At 42.6% G+C, this 25,599-nt stretch overlaps 1 protein-coding gene across 1 annotated transcript; it reads left to right on the plus strand.

The window, feature by feature from the left end:
- Nucleotides 1-2,612: 2,612 nt before the first annotated feature.
- LOC139929117 (NACHT, LRR and PYD domains-containing protein 12-like) lies at nt 2,613-23,980 on the plus strand. The gene is made up of 12 exons (XM_078282324.1): nt 2,613-2,740; nt 6,507-6,795; nt 7,088-7,195; nt 7,624-9,508; nt 10,921-11,094; nt 13,213-13,386; nt 13,690-13,851; nt 14,960-15,121; nt 15,939-16,112; nt 16,446-16,607; nt 16,786-16,832; nt 23,439-23,980. Exons 1-12 carry the CDS (start codon nt 2,636-2,638, stop codon nt 23,978-23,980), a joined length of 3,984 nt encoding a protein of 1,327 aa, XP_078138450.1. The 5' UTR covers nt 2,613-2,635.
- The last annotated feature ends 1,619 nt before the right edge of the window (nt 23,981-25,599 follow it).

Consider the following 25,599-nt stretch of genomic DNA (forward strand, 5'->3'; position numbering starts at 1 on the left):
CAAATCATCACAATGCACAACCGACAAGCATATTTAACATCAATGCTATCATTACTGGCTCGCTAGATGCTAATGTTAGCTACAGATCGCTAGCTGCTAACAGGCGTGTTTGTAATTGTGTGATTGTGATCAAGTTGTATACACAACGTGTTGAGAACTTATTGATATTGTTGTTGTATGTATACTTGTTGTAATAAAATAGTAAATAATAAAAGTTAAAAAAAAATTAAAAACAAATGCCTTTAATTATGTAAGACTCGAGTGGTGGACTCGAGTCACATGACTTGGACTCGAGTCACAGTTTTAATTGCTTGAGACTTGACTTGATGCATGAAGAGAAGCATTGAAGTCGAAACTGATTATAGAAATCAAATTCATGATGCTCTTAAGTTTTTATCATATTAAAACTATATTGCATTAAAAAGTCCTAGATATTCTTTCTTTAAGATATTAAATTGATACTGGACTCTTGATTTGTTCTGACTTGACTTGCTGTTCTACATTTAGACTTGACATTAATGACATGGACTTGACTTTTTGAAAATAATTTTTTAAAATGTTGTAATGTTAAATTATGTAATAACTCTGTCATATGTGATTTCTACATTCTTTCACGAATTTTAAGAACAAAATGATTGGTAAACAAGGTCCAAAAATGGCATTCATTTTCACCATAAGAGAAAACATGTTTGTGTGTCCTGCAGGAACCTGGCGGGCGGGGTCGTCGTCACCTGGGCTCGGTGAACTCCTTGGGCGTAAAAAGCCGTCTGATCATCAGTTGCTCTCTCCCTCCTCACCTATGCACACCCTTTGTTCTGTTCTTTTGGTTTGATGTAGTTTGTTTATCCCTTAGTTTTCGTTAATAAATCATTGTTTTAACTTTTACTTTGGCGTGTGGCTCCCTCATTGTTACTTCCTTGAGCCGGGTTGTAACACACCAAAGATGGAGAGGAAATGAAAACAAAGCAACAACAAAACACAAAAAAAAAAACAAGGATCTCACAGATTACCACTTTAAATGAAAAATTCTACAAATATCTATATATGCAATATATTACAAATGAATATGCAAATATTAAGAAAAACAATACATTTTTACGGTTTGTTTCTAGGACCCAAATGCAGACACGGACAAAGGTGGATGGAGATGGAAAAAAGGGTTTATTAGAAGGCCGGTGGTTAGTTTGGGGAATGGGACGAAGAGATGGGTAAAGACTGGAGACAGCGAGGTGGAGTGGTGTGGGCGATCCGGGCCGAGCTGACTGGCAGGCAGGCAGACGAACAGATGAGCAGACAGGCTGGCTGGAAAGGCGTGGGCATGCGAGGTAACACACAGAGGAGAGGGCACGAGGAATCCTGGACACAGGGAAAACACTGTCAGGAAACAGGCACGAGGGAACACAGGATTAACCTCAGGTATACAAGATACTGAGGGGCCGAGAGAGTAGCTACCACGAACAAGGTGGAACAATCTGGCGGCGAGTGGATGGCAAGCCGGGGATGATATACTGTGGGCTGATGAGATGATGGGAAGCAGGTGAGCAGGCTGGATACGAGCTGATTGCAGGCAGGTGTGTAGGACGAGCTGAGCTGGGAGCCAGGAGAACGAGGGGAGACCACGCCAACACACGAACAAGACAGAGAGAGAGACAGACAGGGAACACAGGGAAAGGGAAACACAAGGAAAACACAAGGGCTAGGCTGGGACCATGACATACGTAAAAATTACAGCATGATATGCAAAAATGTACAGAAAATGTCTCGGCATGTATTGTGCTGTAAAAATCGACACACTTCCCAAATAAATATTCACTACACAGATAACAAGTACAGAATGTGCAGATTTGCGTTACTGGCTGTGTATCTTATTAAAAACTTAACATGGAGGAAACATATCACTGTTATCAAACCTGGTATCTCCAAAATATCAACTTTTCAGGAACACAAAACAACAACAGCCTTGTTTAGAGCTTGACAATAGAGCTGAACAACTAATTGAAAAACAATAATAATAATAACCATAATCGCAGTTAGATTTTTCATCAATATCTTTCAGCCCTACTTGACAACCATGATTTTTTTAATTTATCCAATGTGTTTGATTTGGTTTCATATTTCTAAGGGATGTAGAACTTTCTCAACCCATAAAAATCACCAAAAAAATCACCGAAATAAATAATAATAAATAAATAAATCACCAAAAGTTGAGTTACAAGGTTTTCACCCATCAACAACAATCTGTACAAAAGAGTGACCATGTGCATCAATGTCTTTTCATACACAACATATTGTGGATGGGAGTAGCACATACAGAAAGAGTGTCCAGTGATACAGTAAGTACCAGCTCATACACAGAGAACGTACTATAATATACAGTCATATTCATGCAAGCTAACACATATGATATGAACTGTGCCAGCTGATGTATAGATGAGTCTAGAGAGAGTCCAGGAAGCCACACAGTTCACCCAGGCAGTGTCGTAACCCTGCTCCAGCTCCCTCCTCATTGGCTGCTTGGACAGGAAGTGTTGCAGTCTGGTGGCTGTTGTCACATGAAAGCACCCAAAGCGCTCCGTGTTTCACCTTGTTGCATTTCCATCTCATAAATTTGAGATGTAGATGCTGCTTGAACACCATGGGAGATGCAGTCTGTCTGATTCTGATTAATCTGACCTCCTGTTTCATTTTGGTGGAAGAAGACGCAGGAATAACAACCAGAACAACAAGACTTTTTATTGTAGTAAGTGCTGTTTGATGGATTATACTACTAATACGTACTACTACAAATACTACTGCTAATACTACTACAACTGCTATACTACTACTACTACTGCTGCTGCTAGAGCTACTACTACTACTACTACTACTATTAGCTACTACTGCTGGTAGTACTACTACTACTACTGCTACTACTGCTACTACTACCTACTGTTACTACTACTACTACTACTACTGCTACTACTGCTACTACTACCTACTGTTACTACTACTTAATAATAACAATCTTCCTTTATGATTTGACTCATTTTGGTCAGCTTTGGGCTACAGCAGTTTTCAGTCTCGTGAAGGGTTAACAAGACAGATCATGAAATGGGAAGGAAGAGACACTATCATGGGGTATAGTTCCTCATATCTGGCTTCCACTGTTGCGAAATTAGTGGATCAGGATATATACCGTAATTCCTCTAACATTGGCCCGGGCCTTTATTTACCTCAACTGCAGAGGGTACCAGGCCTTTATTGGAAGCAGGCTTATATTAGAGACAGGCCTTTATTTCTAATTCCCTCTGTTTTGACCTAGTCTTGTTTCCTTTGTTTTTTTCTCCGGCCTGTATTTGAGGCCGGCCTTTATTTGTTCGTGTCGACCACGGCCCCGGCCATTATTGGAGACCCGGCTTTTAATTGACTACCGGCCACTATTAGAGGAATTACGGTATATGTTAATGTTGACAGGAGATCAACAGGTTAATGAAACACAATGCTGTAAAGCCTGTTTCTTTTTGCAGCCTGGTGCTGAAATAAGTTACAGCCGAAAGACGAGAAAAGTGTTGACAACAAACATTACTGTGTGGCTGTGTTCATTGACTTGGCAAAGGCTTCTGACTTGGTGGACCGGGGTCATTCCTATGTTCCCAGGGTCCTAGGCATGAAGTCCCTCTGGTTGAAATAAGGGCAGGTTTGCGGTTGAGTGCTTCCCAGGCAGAGGAGGTGGTTGGGTTGAGGCATGGGGTCACTGAGGTTAGGGTTAGAGCAAGCTTACGGAGCCAGGCATGGTTAGGGTTAGGGTTAGGGTTAGGGTTAGGGTTGTGATGGCTGGGTGGAACTTAGGAACCTGGGAACATAGGACCCTGGGAACATAGATACGCTCCCGGTGGACCACTGCATCCTGCTTGACAAAGACTCAAAGACCTTGGTTTCACAGAGGAATGGCTGGCAAGATGTACATAAATAATGTTGCTTATGCTGCTGGCAACTGTCATATCCATCTGTATGCTGACGACACCATTCTGTACATATCCGGCCCCTCGCTGAACACTGCTCTGACTTCCCTGCAGCACGGCTTCAACAGCATCCAATATGAATTTTTCAGCCTCCACCTTCTTCTACACACCAAAAAAACCAAAATGCATGGTCTTTAACCGGAAACTATCCCAAGATCATCACTTCACACCAGGCGACAAATCCGCTGGTATCAGTTCATTTATAAATCCATCATTGATGCAACGGAACTTTCTCAAACTCAACTGCAATAAATCCGAAATCCTCATCATCGGCCCAAACTCCCTCACCCGCTCCGCCTAGACCTTCTCACTCAACATCGATGGCTCCATCGTCACCCCCTCCACCCAGGTCCGCAACCTCGGAATCATCCTTGACCCCACCCTCTCATTTCTGCCTCACGTCAACCAGGTCACAAAAACTGCCTTCTTCCACCTCAGGAACATTGCCCGCCTCCGGCCCTCCCTGTCCTTTGCTGCTGCCGAAACACTCATCCATGCCCTCATAACTTCCAGACTCAATTACTGCAATAGCATCCTCTACGGCTTACCTAACAAAACCCTTAATAAACTCCAATACGTCCAGAACTCCGCTGCCCGCATGCTCACCTCCACCCGCTGCCGAGACCACATCACCCCTGTCCTTCACAACCTTCACTGGCTCCCGGTTAAGTATAGGATTGACTTTAAAATACTACTTACCACCTACAAAGCCATACACAACCTGGCCCCTCCATACCTCTCTGACCTCATCCCCCGCCACACCCCTACCCGATGCCTCAGGTCTGCGGACGCAACCACTCTAAAGACCACCAGGACCAAGCTCTGGACCTGGGGCGACAGGACCTTTTCAGTTGCTGCACCCTCCCTCTGGAACGCCCTCCCCATCCACATCCGACAGGCTAAGACCCTACCATCTTTCAAACAGGCCCTCAAAACCCACCTCTTCAAGCTTGCTTTCACCTGTTAACCTCCTCTCCCTTCCCTCCATCTCATGATTCCTCTAGTTTTTAACTACCTACTTTTATTCTTGTCTTTATTTTTTATTTGTATTATTATAAATGTACCTATTAAATGATTTTACCCTGTATGTGAAGCGTCTTTGAGTACCTAGAAAAGCGCTATACAAGTCCCTTTGTATTATTATTATTATTATCGGTAAAAATCTCACACACCTCTGTTCATTCCTCAACATCTCCACCGGCAACTGTAATCGTAATTGTAATTGTGACCACCTGTGTTTGACTTGTGCCTGTCTATGACCCTGTACCTGCCTAACTACTTCAGTAAAGACGTATTTTTGAACAGTACTCTCAGCTTCAGTCTGCGTGTCTGTGTTTGAGTCCTTGTTCTGATCCTGATAATTAGAAGACATAGTTTCTGATTACTGCACCCGCTTTTGAATTTTGCTTCTTCTGGCCTTGCTAACTATACATAGATTTCTGTTGTTGTATATATTGTGTATATCGTGATGTTTTAAACTGACTCGTGTTGTTTGTTTATTGTGGTTATGTTTTTACTATTTGTATAGACTTAGGTATACTGTTATTGCCTCTTAGATCTCAATTGACTTGAGTTTTGAAAAGGATGGATTTGTTCATTGATCTATTCAGTCTTAAGAAAACATCTGAGGGGTAAGAGTGTTTTTTTTACAAAAGCAGTTTCACATGTTTGTAGTTTCACTTGGGGACAAAATATGAAACAAGTTGAATTGCATTAGAAGAAAGCGATTGTTTTTTTTCCTTCCACTTATATTAACATAACATTTTAAGACTTACTACAATATGAAATTACAGATTAGGATGACTATCTTTGTAGTGCAACAATATTAATAATGCTAATACATTTTCTCAAAATCTGAATGGGCTACAAGGACAAAAACAACTGAAATTGCTTGATTTGCACATGAAATGATGCAGCATCTTGTGCTTGTGTAAGAACTTTTTATTTTGCTCTGAACGACTTTTTATTGCTACTACTTCAAGCTATGAAGTCCATGTCTGGTTTTACCAACTGATGTTTGTCTGTACGCTATACTGTATATTGTGTGTATTAGGTTATGTTTTTACCCTTGTATGGTTGTCTGTTTGTTAGCCAGATATCTCAAGAGGTAACAAATGGATTAAAAAAATAATTAAATGGATATGGATGAAACTTGGTGGACAGATCGCTTTTGATCAGTTGATTCGATTTTGGTGGTGACGCAGATTTAAAATTTTCAGATCTGTGTCACCAGATTTCAGAGATTGTTTTTTTTATTTTGTGAGAAAATCAAACATGGAAGACAAACGATAAACAAACATAAACCTTTGCAGAGGCTGCAGCTTTGACGTTGGAGAATTGTTCAGCGTTGGTGAAGGTTTGAGCTCTACTGAATGCCTTCTAGTCTGTCATGTGCTTTTACTTCAAACACTATCTGCCAAGCAAATTCAGACTTACGGGTCAATAACGTTTGAGTTGAACTGAATTTAACTGAATTGAACTCAAAATGTTCTTTCATTTCACCAGGGAGCAACGATGGCGACGCATACAGAGCTCCTTCTGGGAACTCTGGAGGATTTGGGAGATGAGGAGCTCAAGAGCTTCAAGTGGTTCCTGCAGCAGGCTGACATCCTGGACGGCTTCCCAGCCATCCCAAAGAGCCGACTGGAGAAGGCAGACAGGCAGGACACAGTAGATCAGATGGTGCAGACCTACAGCCCTCCTGGAGCTCTGGAGATCACAGTGGAGGTTCTGAAGAAGATCAACAGGAACGATCTTCTGCAGTGTTTTTCAAAAACGAGCTCAGGAACCAACAGTAAGTTGTGGGAAGATGAAAATACGCACACGAAAAAGACAGAACTAACACTCATTCTAACAGTACATGTACAGTTAGAATGAGAATTGTCTCTTTTACACTTTACATTTAGATTTCAGGCATTTAGCTGACACTCATATCCAAAGCAACTTATAATGAGGGCAACAGTAGAATAAGTTTAAATTCGTGGATCTCCATATTTATGAGCAACCACTAGTAAGGCCTCTCTCTCTCTCTCGCTCTCTCTCTCTCTCTCTCTCTCTCTCTCTCTCTCTCTCTCTCTCTCTCTCAGGAGATGCCAGTGGTTTTGGGGAGACTTCAGAGAACAGAGGGGCTTCCTCCCTTCAACCACAGTCTGCTCCTCTTCCTCACCTTCCCACCAACAGCAGTCAGACTAAAGGTAAAGCTATTCCAACTCGTTCTCATTCCCAACTCGTCCTATGTTGATTCTTTTTCAAATCCCTTGGCATCAATATAACAATGCTAAAAGGTACCCTTTCACGCCTGAATAGAACGCACCGGGTTCTCAACTGACTCCATGGTAAAAGCTCTTGCGGCAGTATTGGACGCCTACAACTTTCTCTCCTAGACCACGGAACACATAGTCTAGCCTATTTCTGCCCAAATAAAGGATTCCGGTTTGCTGCATTTCTTTGCTTGAGCTCTTTGGTGCTAATATTGATTTTTTTTAAAACGGACTTGTGACCAGAGAGTCATTAGCTCAAATCCCTGGTATGGCTATCTGAAGCCCCTTTCCTTCACACTATCAACTTCTATCTGTAAAACATCTGTGTAGATGTGGTGAGGATGTGGTTTTGTTTCATACAGATTTGCTGGTGCGAACACCAAAGCCTCCACGACTCATCACATGGTACCAACGCACGCTCCAATCTAACCTCCAGGACAGATTCATGTGTGCACAAGAAGGACTGTCAGAGAGGAAGGATAAGAAACATCTGGATGATATCTACACAGGGCTCTACATCACAGACGGGGGTGATGTACATATCAACAGCCAGCATGAGGTCAGGCAGATTGAGATGCCATCAAGAAAGCCAGCAGGAACAGAGAAACCAATCAAACCCAGCGACATCTTCAAACACCCTTCTGGAAAATACACACCCATAAGAACAGTGTTGACCAATGGGATTGCAGGAATTGGCAAAACGTTCCTTGTGTACAAGTTCATCCTGGACTGGGCTGAAGAGAGAGCCAATCAAGATGTGCATCTCACATTCCCCTTCACCTTCCGCCAGCTGAATTTACTGAAGGGAGAAAGGTTTTCTTTTGCGGAGCTAATTCACAGATGTATCAGAGAAACCATAGACATCAAGGAGGAGGCTCTTAATTGCATCTTCACAACATTACAGAAGTCAGGAAACACCAACTTTGACAAGAGTAACTTCAAACTTCTGTTTGTGCTGGACGGTCTGGACGAAAGCCGCCTTCAACTAGACTTCACTGCCAATGAAGAATGTTCTATTGATGTGACAGAGTCAACCTCAGTGGACGTGCTGCTGACAAACCTCATCAAGGGGAAACTGCTTCCCTCTGCTCGCCTCTGGATAACCACACGACCTGCAGCAGCCAATCAGATCCTTCAAGACTTTGTTGACATAGTGACAGAGGTGAGAGGCTTCACTGACCCGCAGAAGGAGGAGTACTTCAGGAAGAGATTCAGAGATGAGGAGCAGGCCAGCAGAATCATCTCCCACATCAAGACTTCACGAAGCCTCCACATCATGTGCCACATCCCAGTCTTCTGTTGGATCACTGCTACACTTTTGAAGCAAATGTTAAGAGAAGATGAGAGAGTAGAAATTCCCCGAACCTTGACTGAGATGTACACAAAGTTCCTGGTGTTTCAGATCAAACAGACGACACTGAAGTATGGCACAGAAAAGAGCATTCAGAGCATCAAGTCGCTTGCAAAACTGGCTTTTCACCAGCTGGAGAAAGGCAACCTGATCTTCTATAAGGAGGACCTAAAAAAGAGTGGCATTAATTTCAATGAAGCCTCAGTGTACTCAGGAGTGTTCACAGAGATCTTTAAAGAGCAGTGTGAGCTGAACGAGGACAAGGACAAAGATAAGGACAAGATGTTCAGCTTTGTCCATCTGAGCGTTCAGGAGTTTCTGGCTGCTGCTTATGTGGTAATGTCACTCATTAACAGGAACAAGAACATGATGGCTGAACCACAACTGAGTCTTCAAAGTCTACAAATGTCTTTCAGAAAAACATCTGCAAGGTCATCTGCAGAGGTCCACATGAATGCTGTGGACAAGGCCTTACAGAGTCCAAATGGACACCTGGACTTGTTCCTCCGCTTCCTCCTGGGCCTTTCAATGGAGACCAATCAGACTCTCCTAGGAAGCCTGCTGAAACGGACAGGAAATAGCTCACAGACCAACCAGGAAACAGTCCAGTACATCAAGGACAAGATCAGGGAGAATTCCTCTCCAGAAAGAAGCATCAATCTGTTCCACTGTCTGAATGAGCTGAATGACCGTTCTCTAGTGGAGGAGATCCAACAGTACCTGAGATCAGGAAGTCTCTCCACAGTCAAACTCTCCCCTGCTCAGTGGTCGGCTCTGGTCTTTGTGTTGCTGTCATCAGAAAAAGAGCTGGATGTGTTTGACCTGAAGAAATACTCTGCTTCAGAGGAGGGTCTTCTGAGGCTGCTGCCAGTGGTCCAAGCCTCAACAACTGCACTGTAAGAACACATTTGATGTAATTTCAACATATACATATATCACAAAACACATACATATATAACATATCTTAATATAACCAGAATCATTTTACTCTCCAAGTACAATAAATGCACAAGAATTTGTTTTGGTGACATTGGTGGAGGAATAGCATTTATCACCGAATATAATTTACAACTATATCAACTAACATAGTGGCTTGAGTACATACGGAGACACATGGCACAGGGACCACAGGACCTCACATACAGTGCAAGGGCATCAAGGGAGGGAGACAGCAAACAATAATTGTTTACTGTAAATTAGTAAACTACTACTAGTAGTAATAATAATAGTCACATTATTACTCCCATTTTGGAACCCTGTTCCAACACAGTGCGGGTTGGAAAGTGAGTCTTGAAAGCCAGGAATCTCAGCAGCTTGCCAAGTAATCACTGAGTCATTGGTATTGATCAACAACCCTATCAACCCCAAAGACATATTATGGTCATTTTATGTTATGAGGCAGTAAAAATGTTACTTGTTCAACCTTTAAAAGTGATCAGCAAAATATTTAAATCAATTGTAAAACCAAGAGGTACCCAATGTTAAGATACCAATCTTTTTGCTCCAGTAAGTCTCCAAATGTCTGTATTTTGTACAAGCTGGAGATGAAAGAGGGACTTTTGACTGAGGCAGGAATCGAGAGTTGCAGTTGTCTAAATAAGAAGCAATAAAAGGATGACTTTCCAGATTACTTATTTTGAAAATATTAGTCAATTGAAAGAAACAAGATTGCACAACTCTTTAACTTGTCAAAGTTCAAATTTTCATCAAAAATTACTCCTACGCTTGCTACTGACAGAATGAGTACTTAATTCATGGTGAATCAATTCAATTATATTGGATGGGTCAAAAAGGGCAATTTCTGATTTGGTCTCATTTGGTTGTAAATAATTCTACAACATCCAGCACTTTATATCCACAAGGCAATTTATGAGTGTGGCTAGATTGTTAGTATCACTATATTTTATTGGCAGATATAAGTGTGTGTCATCGGCAAAACAGTGAACCTGTATGTTACAAAGATAATGTCCAAGTGGAAGCATGTAAATGGAGAATAAGATGGGGCCCAAAATTGATCCCTGGGGGACTCCACATGTAATGTCTGCTGAGGATAGGCCAATTTGCTCCATGAAGAGACATTACATGTTATTATCCTGTTATTAAATGTTCTAAAAGTTGCAACAATATTATATTATGGCTGTATATCTGAATTAATCTATCCTTTAAGATGAAAATAACATTCAGTAATTCATATTAAATTATGTAATGTTATTTTCATTTTAAACAATTCTTTTTTATTTATTAATTATTATTTTTAAAAAATGGATGACTTTCTTATTCCATTCTATCTATTCTAATGGTAATTCAGACTGAATCAGTGTGAGCTCTCAAACCAATGCTGTGAAGTTCTGGCCTCAGTTCTCAGCTCCCAGTCCTCTGGTCTGAGAGAGCTGGACCTGAGTCACAACGACCTGCAGGATTCAGGAGTGAAGCTGCTCTCTGCTGGACTGGAGAGTCCACACTGTAGACTGGAAACTCTCAGGTTGGTATTCTTCAATTCATTCATTCACACCTGAATGCCTCACTCAAGGGCAGGGGAGGGGAGAGTATTTCTCATTCACTTTCCTCACCCAGATTTTCCAGGGATTTTAACCTGCAACCTTCTGGTTACACGCCCCATAACCTCGTAAAACATTGATGTAACACAATGACCAGGGCTGAAGCATTTCCCCCATCATTTTAAAATCATCATAATTAAAATTAATTTTAATTAAGAAATTACACAGTCCATCAGGTGAGAAGGTGTTCGCTAAAGAGCTGGGTCTTTAGCCTTTTCTTAAAGATTAAGAGGGACTCTGCAGATCGAATGGAGTTTGGTAACTCGTTCCACCACCGAGGAACCACAGAAGAAAAGAGTCTGGCTAGAAACTTAGGCCCTTGTTGTGGTGGCAACACCAGGCGCCGTTCCTTGGCAGAGTGTAGTGGGCGGGAGGGAGCGTAGACATGAATGAGGGAGTTCTGCTGCTTTGTAGGCGAGCATCAAGGACTTGAACTTGATGCGGGCAGCAACTGGGAGCCAGTGGAGGGATATGAACAGCGGAGTGACATGTGCTGTTTTGGGCTGGTTGAAGACCAGACGTGCCGCCGCATTCTGGATCATCTGCAGAGGTTTGAGCGTACATGCCGGGAGCCCTGCCAGTAAGGAGTTGCAGTAGTCAAGGTGTGATATTACAAGCGCCTGTACTAGGAGTTGTGCTGCATGTTCAGACAGGCTGGGTCTGATCTTCCTGATGTTGTACAGGGCAAATCGGCATGACCGAGCAACAGAAGCCACATGCTCCTTAAAGGTTAGTTGGTCATCAATCATGACACCCAAGTTTCTGGCAGACTTTGTGGGAATGAGCTGAGCTGATTCGAGCTGGATACTGATCTGTTGCTGTACAGAGGGACTGGCTGGGATGACAAGGAGCTCAGTCTTTGACAGGTTAAGCTGAAGGTGGTGTTCCTTCATCCATGCCGAGGTATCGGCGAGGCATGCCGCTATCCGTGCCGAGACCGTGGGGTCGTCTGGCGGGAACGATAGGAGGAGCTGGGTATTGTCAGCATATGAATGATATGAGAAGCCATGTGAGTGGATGACTGCACCAAGTGAGGTGGTGTATATTGAAAAGAGAAGGGGTCCAAGCACTGACCCTTGAGGTACCCCTGTGGACAAGCAGTGGGATTTAGACACTTCCCCTCTCCAAGACACTCTAAAGGATCTCCCTGAGAGGTGGGACTCAAACCAGCGGAGAGCAGATCCTGAGAAGCCGAGCTCAGCGAGTGTGGAGAGGAAGATTTGGTGGTTCACCGTGTCAAAGGCAGCCGATAGGTCGAGCAACATTAGAACAAAGGACTGACCGGCAGCTCCAGCTGATCAGAGTTTCCACAGACTACAGACAAGAGCGCAGTCTCGGTAGAGTGTCCGCGTTTGAAGCCAGACTGGTTAGGATCATACAGGTTGTTCTCAGAAAGGAATTCAAAGACTTCATTAAAGACTGTACGCTCAAGTATCTTGGAAAGGAAGGTGAGGAGTGAATGTTGAAGTTTGAAGTGTAGGATGCCGACATCTACTGGTTAAAAGCATGCCATTGCAGTTGCAATTTGCAATTGGCTGATCTTAGTTACCTGTGATGTAGGTTACCTGTTTTGTTGGTTTGTCATGGATCAGCCAATAGCAGACTGCAATTGCAATAGCAAGCTTTTAACCAGTAAATGTCAGTCCAACCTGAAAAGTAGTCTGCCTGTTTGATTTCCCTTTAAAGTTATCTATCTATAACTGTAGATAGAAAGCAAAGATGAAGAAAAATAATCTAAGGTATTAACTTGTATTACACAAGATTGACCCACATGTCTTAAACATTTCCCATTAGTATATATATACATATATATATATATATATATATATATATATATATATATATATATATGTATATATTATACCGTATGTATGAAATACAACATATACTGTATGTTGTATTTCTTAACTAACTACTTACAGTATTTATTTATTTTTTTGTAATTGTTTTTTCCCCTTAGACTGAGGCAGGGTGAGCAGGCATGATGTCACAACCTGGCCTCAGCTCTCAGTATTTTGTTTGTCTCACTAATTCTTCTTCAGGTTGAGTGTCTGTCAGCTGTCAGAGGGAAGCTGTGAAGTTCTGGTCTCAGTTCTCAGCTCCCAGTCCTCTAGTCTGAGAGAGCTGGACCTGAGTAACAACGACCTGCAGGATTCAGGAGTGAAGCTGCTCTCTGCTGGACTGGAGAGTCCACACTGTAGACTGGAAACTCTCAGGTCAGTATTCCTCAACCTCTTCAACACATGACCATGTAAACCCTGGTTTACATAAAGGTTAACATCAGTGAATAGATTCCTCACCTGTGTAGGATTTTCTCTGCTCATATGATTTTCAAACCAGTTGTGGTAACAACCTTTCACACTACTTTCTATTCCCTATGAACTATTTTCTGCTTTCTATCAGTATATTTCATTATTTCCCCTCCTTGCTGTCTCTGTTGTTGAGAGCTAAAATACCAAAAACGACCAAATGAAAGCACAAAGCAGATAATTGGAGTAACTGTTTGGAATGGTGTGCAGGCTGTCAGGCTGTCTGCTCACAGAGGAAGGCTGTGCTTCTCTGGCCTCAGCTCTGAGCTCCAACCCCTCCCATCTGAGAGAGCTGGACCTGAGCTACAATCATCCAGGAGCCTCAGGAGTGAAGCTGCTCTCTGCTGGACTGGAACATCTGAAGACACTGAGGTCTCTCTAACAAATTATTCCAAATGCATGATGTTGAAGTGTGAAGTGTAGGATGCTGATGTAACCCCTTCTATTTTGGCTTGACCACAGCAGATTGAAGATACCACGCTACAACTTCTCTCAGGTTCATGGTGTTTATTTCTGTCAAATAACACAGAAATCAAAGGGTTGAGTGGTGGTGAGGACACATTCTCTGGGGCTCCTGCCCCAGTCTGGAATAGTCAGCAGGCAAAGGGGGCATTTACAGTCTTTACACAATGTGATCGTATAGTTTTGTTATATAAAAAATAATTAAAAAAAAAAACTCCTGCTACAAACAAAAGCTTATTCATAAATGTACATTGTCTATGTAACATCTGAGTTTACTACATAAACAACCATGAACCCATTTTTATATATTGATATAGCAGATAACTTTCTATGCAAAGGTTTAAACAGTGCTTATGAAAGCAGAAACGCTACTCCTCATATAAGTTATAAACATACCTGTCATACCTGTCATAATAGATGATATGAAAACACTTCCCTAAAAAAATAAAAGTAGCAAAAATAAATTAATGGATACTAGAATGAATTTTGACATGCATTTCCTACCAATATGGCACTTTACAATACACACAGCTCATTGGCTGTTTGTCATTTGATTGTAATCAGCTGTTCATTTATTACAATCACCTATTATTTTCCTACCAAGATGGCCGTGTGGTGATGGAACAGAATACTATGAATAGCAGACTGCAATTGCAATAGCAAAGCTTTTACCCAGTAGATGTCAGTCCAACCTGAAAAGTAGTCTGTGTGTTTGGTTTCCCTTAAAATTATCTATCTATAGAAAAGAAGACATGAAGGTAGATATATTTCCTAAAAAAGTAAAAGATGAAAAAAAAAAATCTGAGGTATTAACTTGTATTACGCAAGATTAATAGAGGACCCACATGCCTTAAACATTTCCCATTATTATAGTTACATATACAGTATGTTGTATTTCTTAATACTACTTTTTTTTTTGGTTTGTTTTTTCCCCTTAGACTGAGGCAGGGTGAGCTAACAGAGGCATGATGTCACAACCTGGCCTGGTTTTTTGTTTGTCTCACTAATTCTTCTTCAGGTTGAGTGGCTGTAACCTGTCAGAAAGAAGCTGTGAAGCTCTGGCCTCAGGTCTCAGCTCCCAGTCCTCTAGTCTGAGAGAGCTGGACCTGAGTAACAACGACCTGCAGGATTCAGGAGTGAAGCTGCTCTCTGCTGGACTGGAACATCTGAAGACACTGAGGTCTCTCCGACAAATTCCTCCAAATGCATGATGTTGAAGTGTGAAGTGTAGGATGCTGACATCTACTGGTTAAAAACATGCTATTGTAGTTGCAATCTGCTATTGGCTGATCTTAGTTACCTATGACGTAAGTTACCTGTTTTGACATAGCTTGTCATGGATCAGCCAGTAGCAACCAAGATCAGCCAATAGCAGACTGCAATTGCAAGCTTTTAACCAGTAGATGTCAGTCCAACCTGAAAAGTAGTCTTTGTGTTTCCCTTTAAAGTTATCTATCCATAACTATTGATAGAAAGGTAGACATGAAGGTAGATATATTTCCCAAAAAAGTAAAAGATGAAGAAAAATAATCTGAGGTATTAACTTGTATTACATCTATTATTTTCCTACCAAGATGGCCGTGTGGTGATGGAACAGAATACTGTGAATAGCAGACTGCAATTGCAATAGCAAAGCTTTTACCCAGTAGATGTCAGTCCAACCTGAAAAGTAGTCTGTGTGTTTGGTTTCCCTTAAAATTATCTATCTATAGAAAAGAAGACATGAAGGTAGATATATTTCCCAAAAAAGTAAAAGATGAAGAAAAATAATCTGAGGTATTAACTTGTATTACACAAGATTAATAGAGGACCCACATGCCTTAAACATTTCCCATTATTATGTTACATATATGTTGTATTTCTTTATACTACTTAATTATTATTTTTATTTATTGTCTTTTCCCCTTAGACTGAGGCAGGGTGAGCTAACAGAGGCATGATGTCACAACCTGGCCTCAGCTCTCAGTATTTTGTTTGTCTCACTAATTCTTCTTCAGGCTGAGTGTCTGTCAGCTGTCAGAGGGAAGCTGTGAAGTTCTGGCCTCAGTTCTCAGCTCCCAGTCCTCTAGTCTGAGAGAGCTGGACCTGAGTAACAACGACCTGCAGGATTCAGGAGTGAAGCTGCTCTCTGCTGGACTGGAGAGTCCACATTGTAGACTGGAAACTCTCAGGTCAGTATTCCTCAACCTCTTCAACACATGACCATGTAAACCCTGGTTTACATAAAGGTTAACATCAGTGAATAGATTCCTCACCTGTGTAGGATTTTCTCTGCTCATATGATTTTCAAACCAGTTGTGGTAACAACCTTTCACACTATTTTCTATTCCCTGTGAACTTTTTTCTGCTTTCTATCAGTATATTTCATTATTTCCTCCTTGCTGTGTGTTGTTGAGAGCTAAAATACCAAAAACTGATTTCTGAGAGTATGCGGCAAAAAGATACAAGAACTGCTAAACAGACCAAATGAAAGTGTGTGTGTGTGTGTGTGTGTGTGTGTGTAGGTTGTCAGGCTGTCTGCTCACAGAGGAAGGCTGTGCTTCTCTGGCCTCAGCTCTGAGCTCCAACCCCTCCCATCTGAGAGAGCTGGACCTGAGCTACAATCATCCAGGAGACTCAGGAGGGAAGCTGCTCTCTGCTGGACTGGAACATCTGAAGACACTGAGGTCTCTCCGACAAATTCCTCCAAAACAAGATATTTGCCGCCATTTACCTTTCCTTTCAGGGCTCAGTTATGACTCATATTGAATGGAAAATCCTTCATAGGGAAGGTTACTAAATGTCCATGTTTCCATCATCAAAGAGAATCTGCTGATCTGACTTGTTTATTGTTTATTCCCCCAGTGTGGACCATGATGGAGTGCAGATGTTGAAACCTGGTCTGAGGAAGTGTAAGTGTGTATTTAGTTTGATTCATGAAAAGAAAGCAACACGCATTCAACTAGATAGAAAGACCATTTACATAGCATGTGACATCCATTCATTCAAATCCTACTGTAAATGTTACCGGCACAGAATGAATCACAAGGTTTGATCCGGGGTAAGGATGTCACGATACCAGAAATTTGGTAGTCAATACCAATACCATTGAAATTCCACGATTCTCAATACCCAATTCGATACCACGGTAAAAAATAAATAAATAAATCCCATGTACTTCAACATACACTCCTTTATTTAAGAAAACGTTGAACATTACAAAAAGCAACAACAGTGACATGTAGCCTTCAAGTAATAAATAACAACAAACAACTATTAACATTACAAAAAAATGAATGGAAAAATGGCTGACTTCCTCCTCTGGCTGATACTGTGAAAAGAAAATTAGGAGATTTCAGTTATCAAGTATAGCTCAAAGAAAACAGTACTAACACACTCACACACACACACACACACACACACACACACACACACAGTGTGCAAGCAGTATTTTATATTGACTAACATGGTGACAGACCATTAGTGTGGAAATATTTATTTAAAAAGTTAACGTTATATTTTGATGACAGACTGAATGGTAATGACTGTAGCCTACTATGAGCTATCGTTACGTTAGCCTAAACAAGATAACGTTAGCCTTAGTGTTTAGACGTCGTGTGTGGAACATTGCTACAACAGATGCCAGCTGTCGCAAACACAATTAACGGTAACATTTCATATAAGAACATTTTGACGATATGTTGAAACTCGCACCTTGAATTCTTTGTATAAATCTGGATGTCGGTCTTTGAGGTGCTTTCGACAAGTTGCGGCGGACCTGCTGTCACTGCAGCCGCGCCTGCCGCGATTGCACGTTGTTGTTATTCTCCCGTGTCAGTAGGCATTCCTTCTTCTTCTTCTCCCTTTTGTGGTTAACGTCAGACTAGAACACTTGTAGGCATATATGCTGCCCCCCTCAGTTCTGGAAGAATCACATCTTCAGTACCTACATCTACGGTACTGTAGAAAAACAAAGTACCGTCACGTTTTCAGAAATTAAATGTCACCTGACATTTCAGTGCATTTAAGTCATAGTTTTCAACACTCACTTTTAACATTCCAAGGCCTCCAGAAGGTTTTAGGCTCACTAACCTGAGTCTCTATTACCTTGCAGTGTCTGGTGACTAAGGAAGGCTGACCTAAGGTCTCGTAAACTCAGCACAACTGGTTTCTGTGTCTGTCTCTGTGGGTACTGTCTTACCAGCTGTGGCACGTCTGTGTCGGATTCAGAAGTGTGTGCCTCATCAGTGTCAGAGCTCAGTTCAGGTCTCTGAGACTGTAGTGGCACATCTTCTTCGCTTTGTAGTGGCACATCTTCTTCGCTTTGTAGTGGCACATCCTCTTCGCTCTGTAGTGGCACATCCTCTTCGCTCTGTAGTGGCACATCCTCTTCGCTCTGTAGTGGCACATCCTCTTCGCTCTGTAGTGGCACATCCTCTTGTATTTGAAGATGTTGCTGTGCATCCTCTGACACGCTGACATTGAGGACTTTGACAGGGCTAGAAGGACTTTGCATGTGGGTTCAGTGTTAATTGTCTCAGCTGGTTTCCGTTGTCAGCACTCTGATGCCACTAGTAGGTGTCCTCATACCCCTCATCCGAGTCTTTGTCCGGATCATGTTGTTTTGACTGTTTGCTCTTTGAGGAGCCCCTGATGTCTTTGTTTGTCGGAGGAGTCAGGTCAACAGGTCTGGCTTTTGGCTTAGGGGTCATGTCTGCAGGCTGCTTGAGAGGTAAGTGATCACATGGCAGCAAGAGGTTTCTTTGGACCACTCTGTCCCTCCCTCTGTCATTGTCCGGACTAACTGGGCTGTTGTCACCTTTCCTCTCCTTCACTCTGTAAACCTGGTCCTCCCAGTATGACTGGATCTTTCCAGATCCTCCTCTTGGAGTGAGATTGCAGATGAGGACCCGGTCGCCTGGTTGTTTCTTGTGGTGTACGCCTGCGCAAATCGAGTAAAATGGACCATAACCACTAATATGTACTTGTATCCCTGCTTGCACTTCTCCAAATTAAGAAAGTCTATAGAGACTGTTTCAAATGGATAGGTGGTGTGGATTGGTGTCAAAGGTGCTCCAGTTTGTTTGCTGGGTTTTCTTCAGGCTTTCACACATAGTAGTGACAAAGTGCTGTACATGCTTATGCATTTGTGGCCAGTAGAACCTGTCCCGTATGAGACTGAGTGTTCTTTCCACCCCAACGTCTTGATGCAGTTCTTTGAAAAGGTTCTGCAATGCAGAATTCCGTCTTCGTCCATGTGGATTTTCAACCACTGTTTCAACAGCATGGTCACAAGAGGGTGCTCTGCTTTCAGCTTTGTTCTGCTTGGTCGCATGTCCCGTTTCTTGTACCACAGGACCCTTGCAAGTACATTATCTTCTTCCTGGGCTTTGTGGATTTGTGCCGGAGTGAAGGGCTGGCTGAGGTTATGACTGACATGGTCTTTCACCAGGTCCAAAGCGTTGATGTGGACCACTCCAGTTCCTTGACATGGGCTTCTTCTTTCCACAGTCACACCTTCCATGGATGCGCTTATGACCTCCTGACACACCTCCTCAGTACAGTTCTGCATGTAGCTCTCTGTAGCTAATATCCATGGGCATCCGAGAAAGCCCATCTGCATCCGAGTTGTTTCTCCCAGGCTGATAGCGGATGGTAAAGGTGTAGTCAGCCAACTCTGCTACCCATCTGTGTCCCATGGCGTTGAGTTTAATGGTGGTGAGCACGTACATCAATGGGTTGTTATCTGTGTACACCGTGAATGATAGAACATGGTACAAGTAGTCACGGAAGGGTTCGCAGATAGCCCACTTTAATGCAAAAAACTCCAACGGCCAGAATTAAGGATGTAGTTCTTCTCTGATTGACTCCCCCTTGCATCTTCCTGTCATCATGAGCTTTCCCCAGAGCTGCCCCCTTGCCAGCTGCCCTGGCCACAATCTTGTATGCATCCTCCATCCTATTTTTCCAGTGAGCCACATAGTCCTGGTAGCTTTCATGGGGCTTGTCTGTCTTCAGGGTGAACAGCAGATCAATTGACAGACAAGGCGATCACCCAAAGAGAAGATAATAAGGCGAGAACCCAGTTGACTCAGAGTGTGGGAGCCATAAGCTATCACCTTGTTGATGCTGATACAGCACAGCGCCCAATCCCTCTTGAGAGAGCGTCGCTGTGTAACACAAGTGGCTAGGCGAAATCAGGTAACCCAGAACCGGAGGCTTTGTGAGTGTGTCGATCAGCTGGTTCAGCACCTTTTGGTGAGAGCTAGTCCACTGTATGGGACTGTGTGATGGTAGGTGCCCCTTCTTTGTCTTTGTCTTTTGTGTTTTCTTGCATCTTTCAGTGTATGTTTTTGGTGTGAAGGCATCTCTATTTGGGATGGCCAGTGGTGGTCTAAACTCACAGGAGGGTCCCATGCTTGCGGCCTTCTGTCATCTTTATGACAGGGTGGTGTACCAGTAGGCTTTGGCTAACTACTTAGTGGCATGACAGGTGTCGGCTCATTTGCTTCGGATTGGACAGCTGCTGAGTACACAGTCTTCACCAACTCAAGGTGGCCCACGATTCTGTGCTGATCAAGGTAGATGTTATGGTCTGTGGTGTTCGCTATAGGGGGGCACATACATCTCCTTCCTTTCAGGGATACACACCAGCACTTCATTGAGGACAAGACCTTCTGGTAGGGGGTTGAGCATGTCTTGGCCTCTGAAGTGTGAGCCCACGTGTGCCTGGATATGTAAATATATTGACTTACTTGACTGGTAAGAGCACAGTTTTCCACCCTGTACGGACAACACGGGTCTCCTGGTCAGAGTCCATGTTTTGCATCAGTCTGCGCTGTTCTGTTATGACAAAGACTTTGCTCATTTTATATGTCAGTTGCTTTCTCCATCCTTTGTTTTTACCCTCAGGACTGTTTATGACCGCCTCATTGACGTTGTAGCCTAGTATAGGGTCACTGGCAATGGCTGGATCGCTTGACACTAGCATTGGCACACATAGCTCAGTTGTCATCTGGGGATCACTGCCTAACCTGAAGTTGACCTCAATCCAGCCAATATAGGGTATGGGTGTGTTGTTCGCGGCCAGAACCGTCAAGCTTTCCTCTTCCAGGATCTCCTCAATGGGCCTGATAATTGTATGAGGGAGCTGCTTTCATTGCCAGGGGTCATTTACTATGCTGGACTGTGCCCCTGTGTCCCACAATACGTCTCCCAGGTGGTTGTCCAAATAACAGCTGACAGTGCACCTTTTACCCACCAGGTCAACTAGTCACGATTGCTGTTTCTCTGGTTGCTGTTGAGTTGACAGGGTCAGTGGCTTGGTTGGATTTTGCTCTTTCCTGCCCCTGTCCATTTTGTAATTACTGAGTGGCTGCTGTTGAGTTTGGGACGCTTCCTGGAGGACTACTGAGGGTCCCTTCTCAGCAGTCCTTACCTGTTTCCCATCTGACCACTCTTCGCCCTGCAACCATGTGAGAAATGACTCTCCTTCCCGCATTCGAAGCAGTGTGAGCAATTTTCACATTTTCTGCAGCCTCTTTCACGCTGCCCCGGTATAGACTGTTTCACACTAGCCTCCATTGCAGTGAGAAACATCTGTTTCATTTCAGTCCGGAGTTCCTCCATTATCTGTTGTGTACTAAAACTGTCAACTTCAGTCTCTTTCCCTTTTACTGCTTTGACTGCTACTGCAGTGCTTGGCTCTTTGGGTGCTGGGGAGGTTTGGATCAGTGTGGGATCTATATGGACATTTGCATGAAGCTCCTGAACTTGTGGGCCCTTACCTGTGGTGAGCCTTTTTCGCTTCTCCTGCCTTTCACCTTCCAACTTGGCTGCCTCGTTCACTCTCTCTATTAGCTCCCCATCTATTATTCTGACATTGCTGAGGTAGGGCAGAATCTGGAATTTTAAAGAGTCACTTAACAACCCAGTTTCCATTGAGTGCAGGATTCCGTTGAATGGCGGCTCTGCTATACTGCTCATCAGTGTCTTAATTTATTCCCTTTCATAACAGCTTCTCGTCAATTGCCCAGAAGACAAAGTTCAGGGCTGACTCTTTGGGCTCTTGAGAAATATTAATTAGCTGATGGTACAGGTCTGTGGCACTGTCTACGTTATAATGACCTTTCAGAATGGTAACAAGTGTCATCAGGGTAAGCCCACGCTTGATCTCCAACATGTCTCTCAGTGGCAGCCCTGGACTGACAGCTCTGGTAACAGCCTCAACTACCTCAGCCTCTGTGTGTCCTCTCACAGATATGACAGTTTCTCCTTTTTCTCTCCAACTTTCCCACAAATCTTAAACTTTCTTCTCAATTCAACTTCAGGCAGTTTGCGAGTGGGTTCTTGGCAACTCTGGAATAGAATGTCTTTAGTCTTGGCGGGAGTTTGCCCAAACCTACCTCCCTCCATTTCCCCTCTGTTGTGTCATGACAGGAAGTCACACATCCCCCCCCCCACGGCCAGAGGGCTGCACTCACGCTGTCATGGAGAGGCTGGCAATCTTCCATTGTTGGTCCAGGCTTGTCTCTTGATAAAAGGGGTTGTCGTGGTTGCCATACTCACTCTTCCTGGCTAGCTCTCCAAATATGTTACCGGCACAGAATTAATCACAAGGTTCGATCAACACATCGGGCAACACATTTATTGTGTAAATTCTGTAGAAACATAAAATTATAGATGTGGTCAAGAGCGCACTGCTCCGTGTACCCAGGCATCAGCTCTAACTAAAGTTCTGAAAACTTAGATGCCCTGACGCCCCAATATACAGCAAGTGCCCTCTGCTGACTATTCTAGGTAGTGCAGGCTCAGAACAACATCAGTGTAAATTATTGTGAAATTACAGTGAACCTCATAAATTCAGGTAAGTGAATTAATTAACTAATTAAAAAAAACAATAGGGGGGGCTTATGTTTAAACAGTCCTTTCACCTTTGGGTGCCACACACAGATGATGGCTGACATCATGTGTTATAATGAAACTGTTAAAGAATTACCAGTCGAGCTGTTAAAGCAGCATTAAGCGATTTTCCAACCACTAGAGGGTGACAGAAACCGCAACACATTTGTAAATAAAGCACAGCAAAACTGCTGGACTACGGAGGCCCCGAAAGACAAACCATGCAAAAAGGCTAATAGCTAAGCTAAACTTACCTACGGAGAAGTGTCACCGGTTACCAGTCTCACTTTGCCAGATTTTCCTCCCACTGAAGGTTTCATGTCCCACAATGACAAGTGAAGAATCAGGTAGCAAGTTTACTAGTTTAGGCTATCAAGTTTACTCGCTCGCTTCATCGATTCCGCCATTACGAAAAAAAATATTCAGGTATGGGAGGGGGTAAGCGCAGCTGGCCTGTGTGTGTGGATATTGGTTTATATCATTCTGTCTCAATGAAATCTCCACATAGCACATGTTAGTTTCAGGATTGGTTATAAGGACTGAAATCGCTTAGTGGAGGTTTAGTAAACTATTAGATGACAAACTGCTGCTGTATTGTGTCTTGTTTTCTCCATCAGATGCCTGTGAACTCACACTGGACCCAAACACAGCACACAGAAAGCTCTCTCTGTCTGAGGACAACAGAAAGGTGACAGAGGTGACAGAGGAGCAGCCATATCCTGATCACCCAGAGAGATTTGACTACTGGAAACAGCTGCTGTGTAGAAATGGTCTGACTGGTCGCTGTTACTGGGAGGTCGAGAGGAAAGGATGGGTTTATATAGGAGTGACTTACAGAGGAATCAGAAGGAGAGGAGAGGATGCTGACTGCAGGCTAGAAAGGAGTGATAAGTCCTGGAGTCTGATTTGCACTCGCTATGGTTATTCTGCCTTTCACAATAACACAACAATCATACGTATCCCTCCCTCCTCTTACTCTGACTCTGACAGAGTCGCAGTGTATCTGGACTGGTCTGCTGGCTCTCTGTCCTTCTACAGAGTCTCCTCTGACACACTGATCCACCTCCACACCTTCCACTCCACATTCACTGAACCCCTCTACCCTGGGTTTGGGTTTGGGTTTGAGATCGGCTCCTCAGTGTCTCTGTGTCAGATATAAGAGGTTCAGTCTGAAGTTCACTTAGAGATAGTTCACTCTGCACAGGATTGCACACACACACACACACACACACACACACACACACACGCACACACACACACAAATACAACATGAAACAAGTAAAAGAACATGTAGGGGAGAGCAGGGCATGTTGTCACACTTTTTACTCATTGGTGTATTTTTCAGTAGTGCCTTACTACTGAGATAGGATATGTATTTTTATAGCTAGATTAAGCTCTTCTCTGAAAAATGGCATTTTTACATTTTAAATAATTAACTGGAAGAAAAAAATATTACTGTTGAAATACCACTTGACAACTTGTGACAACATGACGGGGCATGTTGTCACATTGACAAGTATGCTGTGTTTGTGCACACAATACAACATACTGCATCTCAGAAATCGACACCCACCACACACCAGGTAAAATAACCCGTCCCTCACCCATCCTGGGACACACAGACAAACATACATTCTAATACAATTTCTAACAGTATGATATACACATTTAATTTGATGTTTTAATATGTAAAATGGCTTCTTAGTCACTTAAAGAAAACAGTAATAATAGTAATCTTCCTCTGTGACTGTATGTGAGTCTGGTCCAGCAGAGAGGCCCACTTGCTACACCAGCCAAAGGTTTGTGGTTGCAATATTTATTCAGAAAAGAATGAATGTAAAGCTATTTCTAATGAAAAAAAAAAGGATTTGAATAGTTATGACAACATGCACTGAAATCACTGTGACAACATGCCCCGAAATCACTGTGACAACATGCCCCGAAATCACTGTGACAACATGCCCCGAAATCACTGTGACAACATGCCCCGAAATCACTGTGACAACATGCCCCGAAATCACTGTGACAACATGCCCCACCCAGGCATTCCTGACAAAGCTCCCCTCTCTGAGCACAGAGCTTCACCAAAACATTTAAATTTATTATCAGGTTATAGCTGACCTTTGCTTTTATGTGTCACCATGTATAATTACTTTGATTCCTTTATAAGAAAAAAATGAGAAGAAAAACAAGATTTTCATTATTTACTTTCAGGTATACAAATTGATTTTATATTAGACTGTTTTGACCTGGACTGCTGTATTCAACATAGGTAACCTCTTATAAAGAAAGTAAACATTTTTGTAATTGGACTTTTGGCTCTAAAATATTTAGTTTCAGAAATAAAGCCGCTGAGACAACTTACCCATGTGACAACTTACCCCGCTCTCCCCTACATTTTATTTGGAAAGGAAATAAATGAATATTTAACTTTTTGATTAGATTACATTTAAATTACATTTGGTTACCTTAAATTTAGTCTAAAATGACATTGTATGTGTACTGTGTGTATCCTATTTGACCCACACCGTTATTTTGCTCAGTCTTTTAATTGTTTTAGCTTGTGAATTTCTTTTGTGTGTGTGTGTGTGTGTGTGTGTGTGTGTGTGTGTGTGTGTGTTAACTGGGTAAAACACCGATACAATGTTCATTGTTGTTGATGCATGAGAAAAATATGTTGGCTAATGGGTGTAATTTGCTCAGATAGCAGATAGCCTCCAGTAATGGAAATAAATAGAATTTTGAAGTAAAATTCAGGCAGAAAACCCATTTGGTACA

This window comes from Centroberyx gerrardi, unplaced genomic scaffold, assembly GCF_048128805.1.
Source record: "Centroberyx gerrardi isolate f3 unplaced genomic scaffold, fCenGer3.hap1.cur.20231027 Scaffold_74, whole genome shotgun sequence".
NCBI lineage: Eukaryota > Metazoa > Chordata > Actinopteri > Beryciformes > Berycidae > Centroberyx > Centroberyx gerrardi.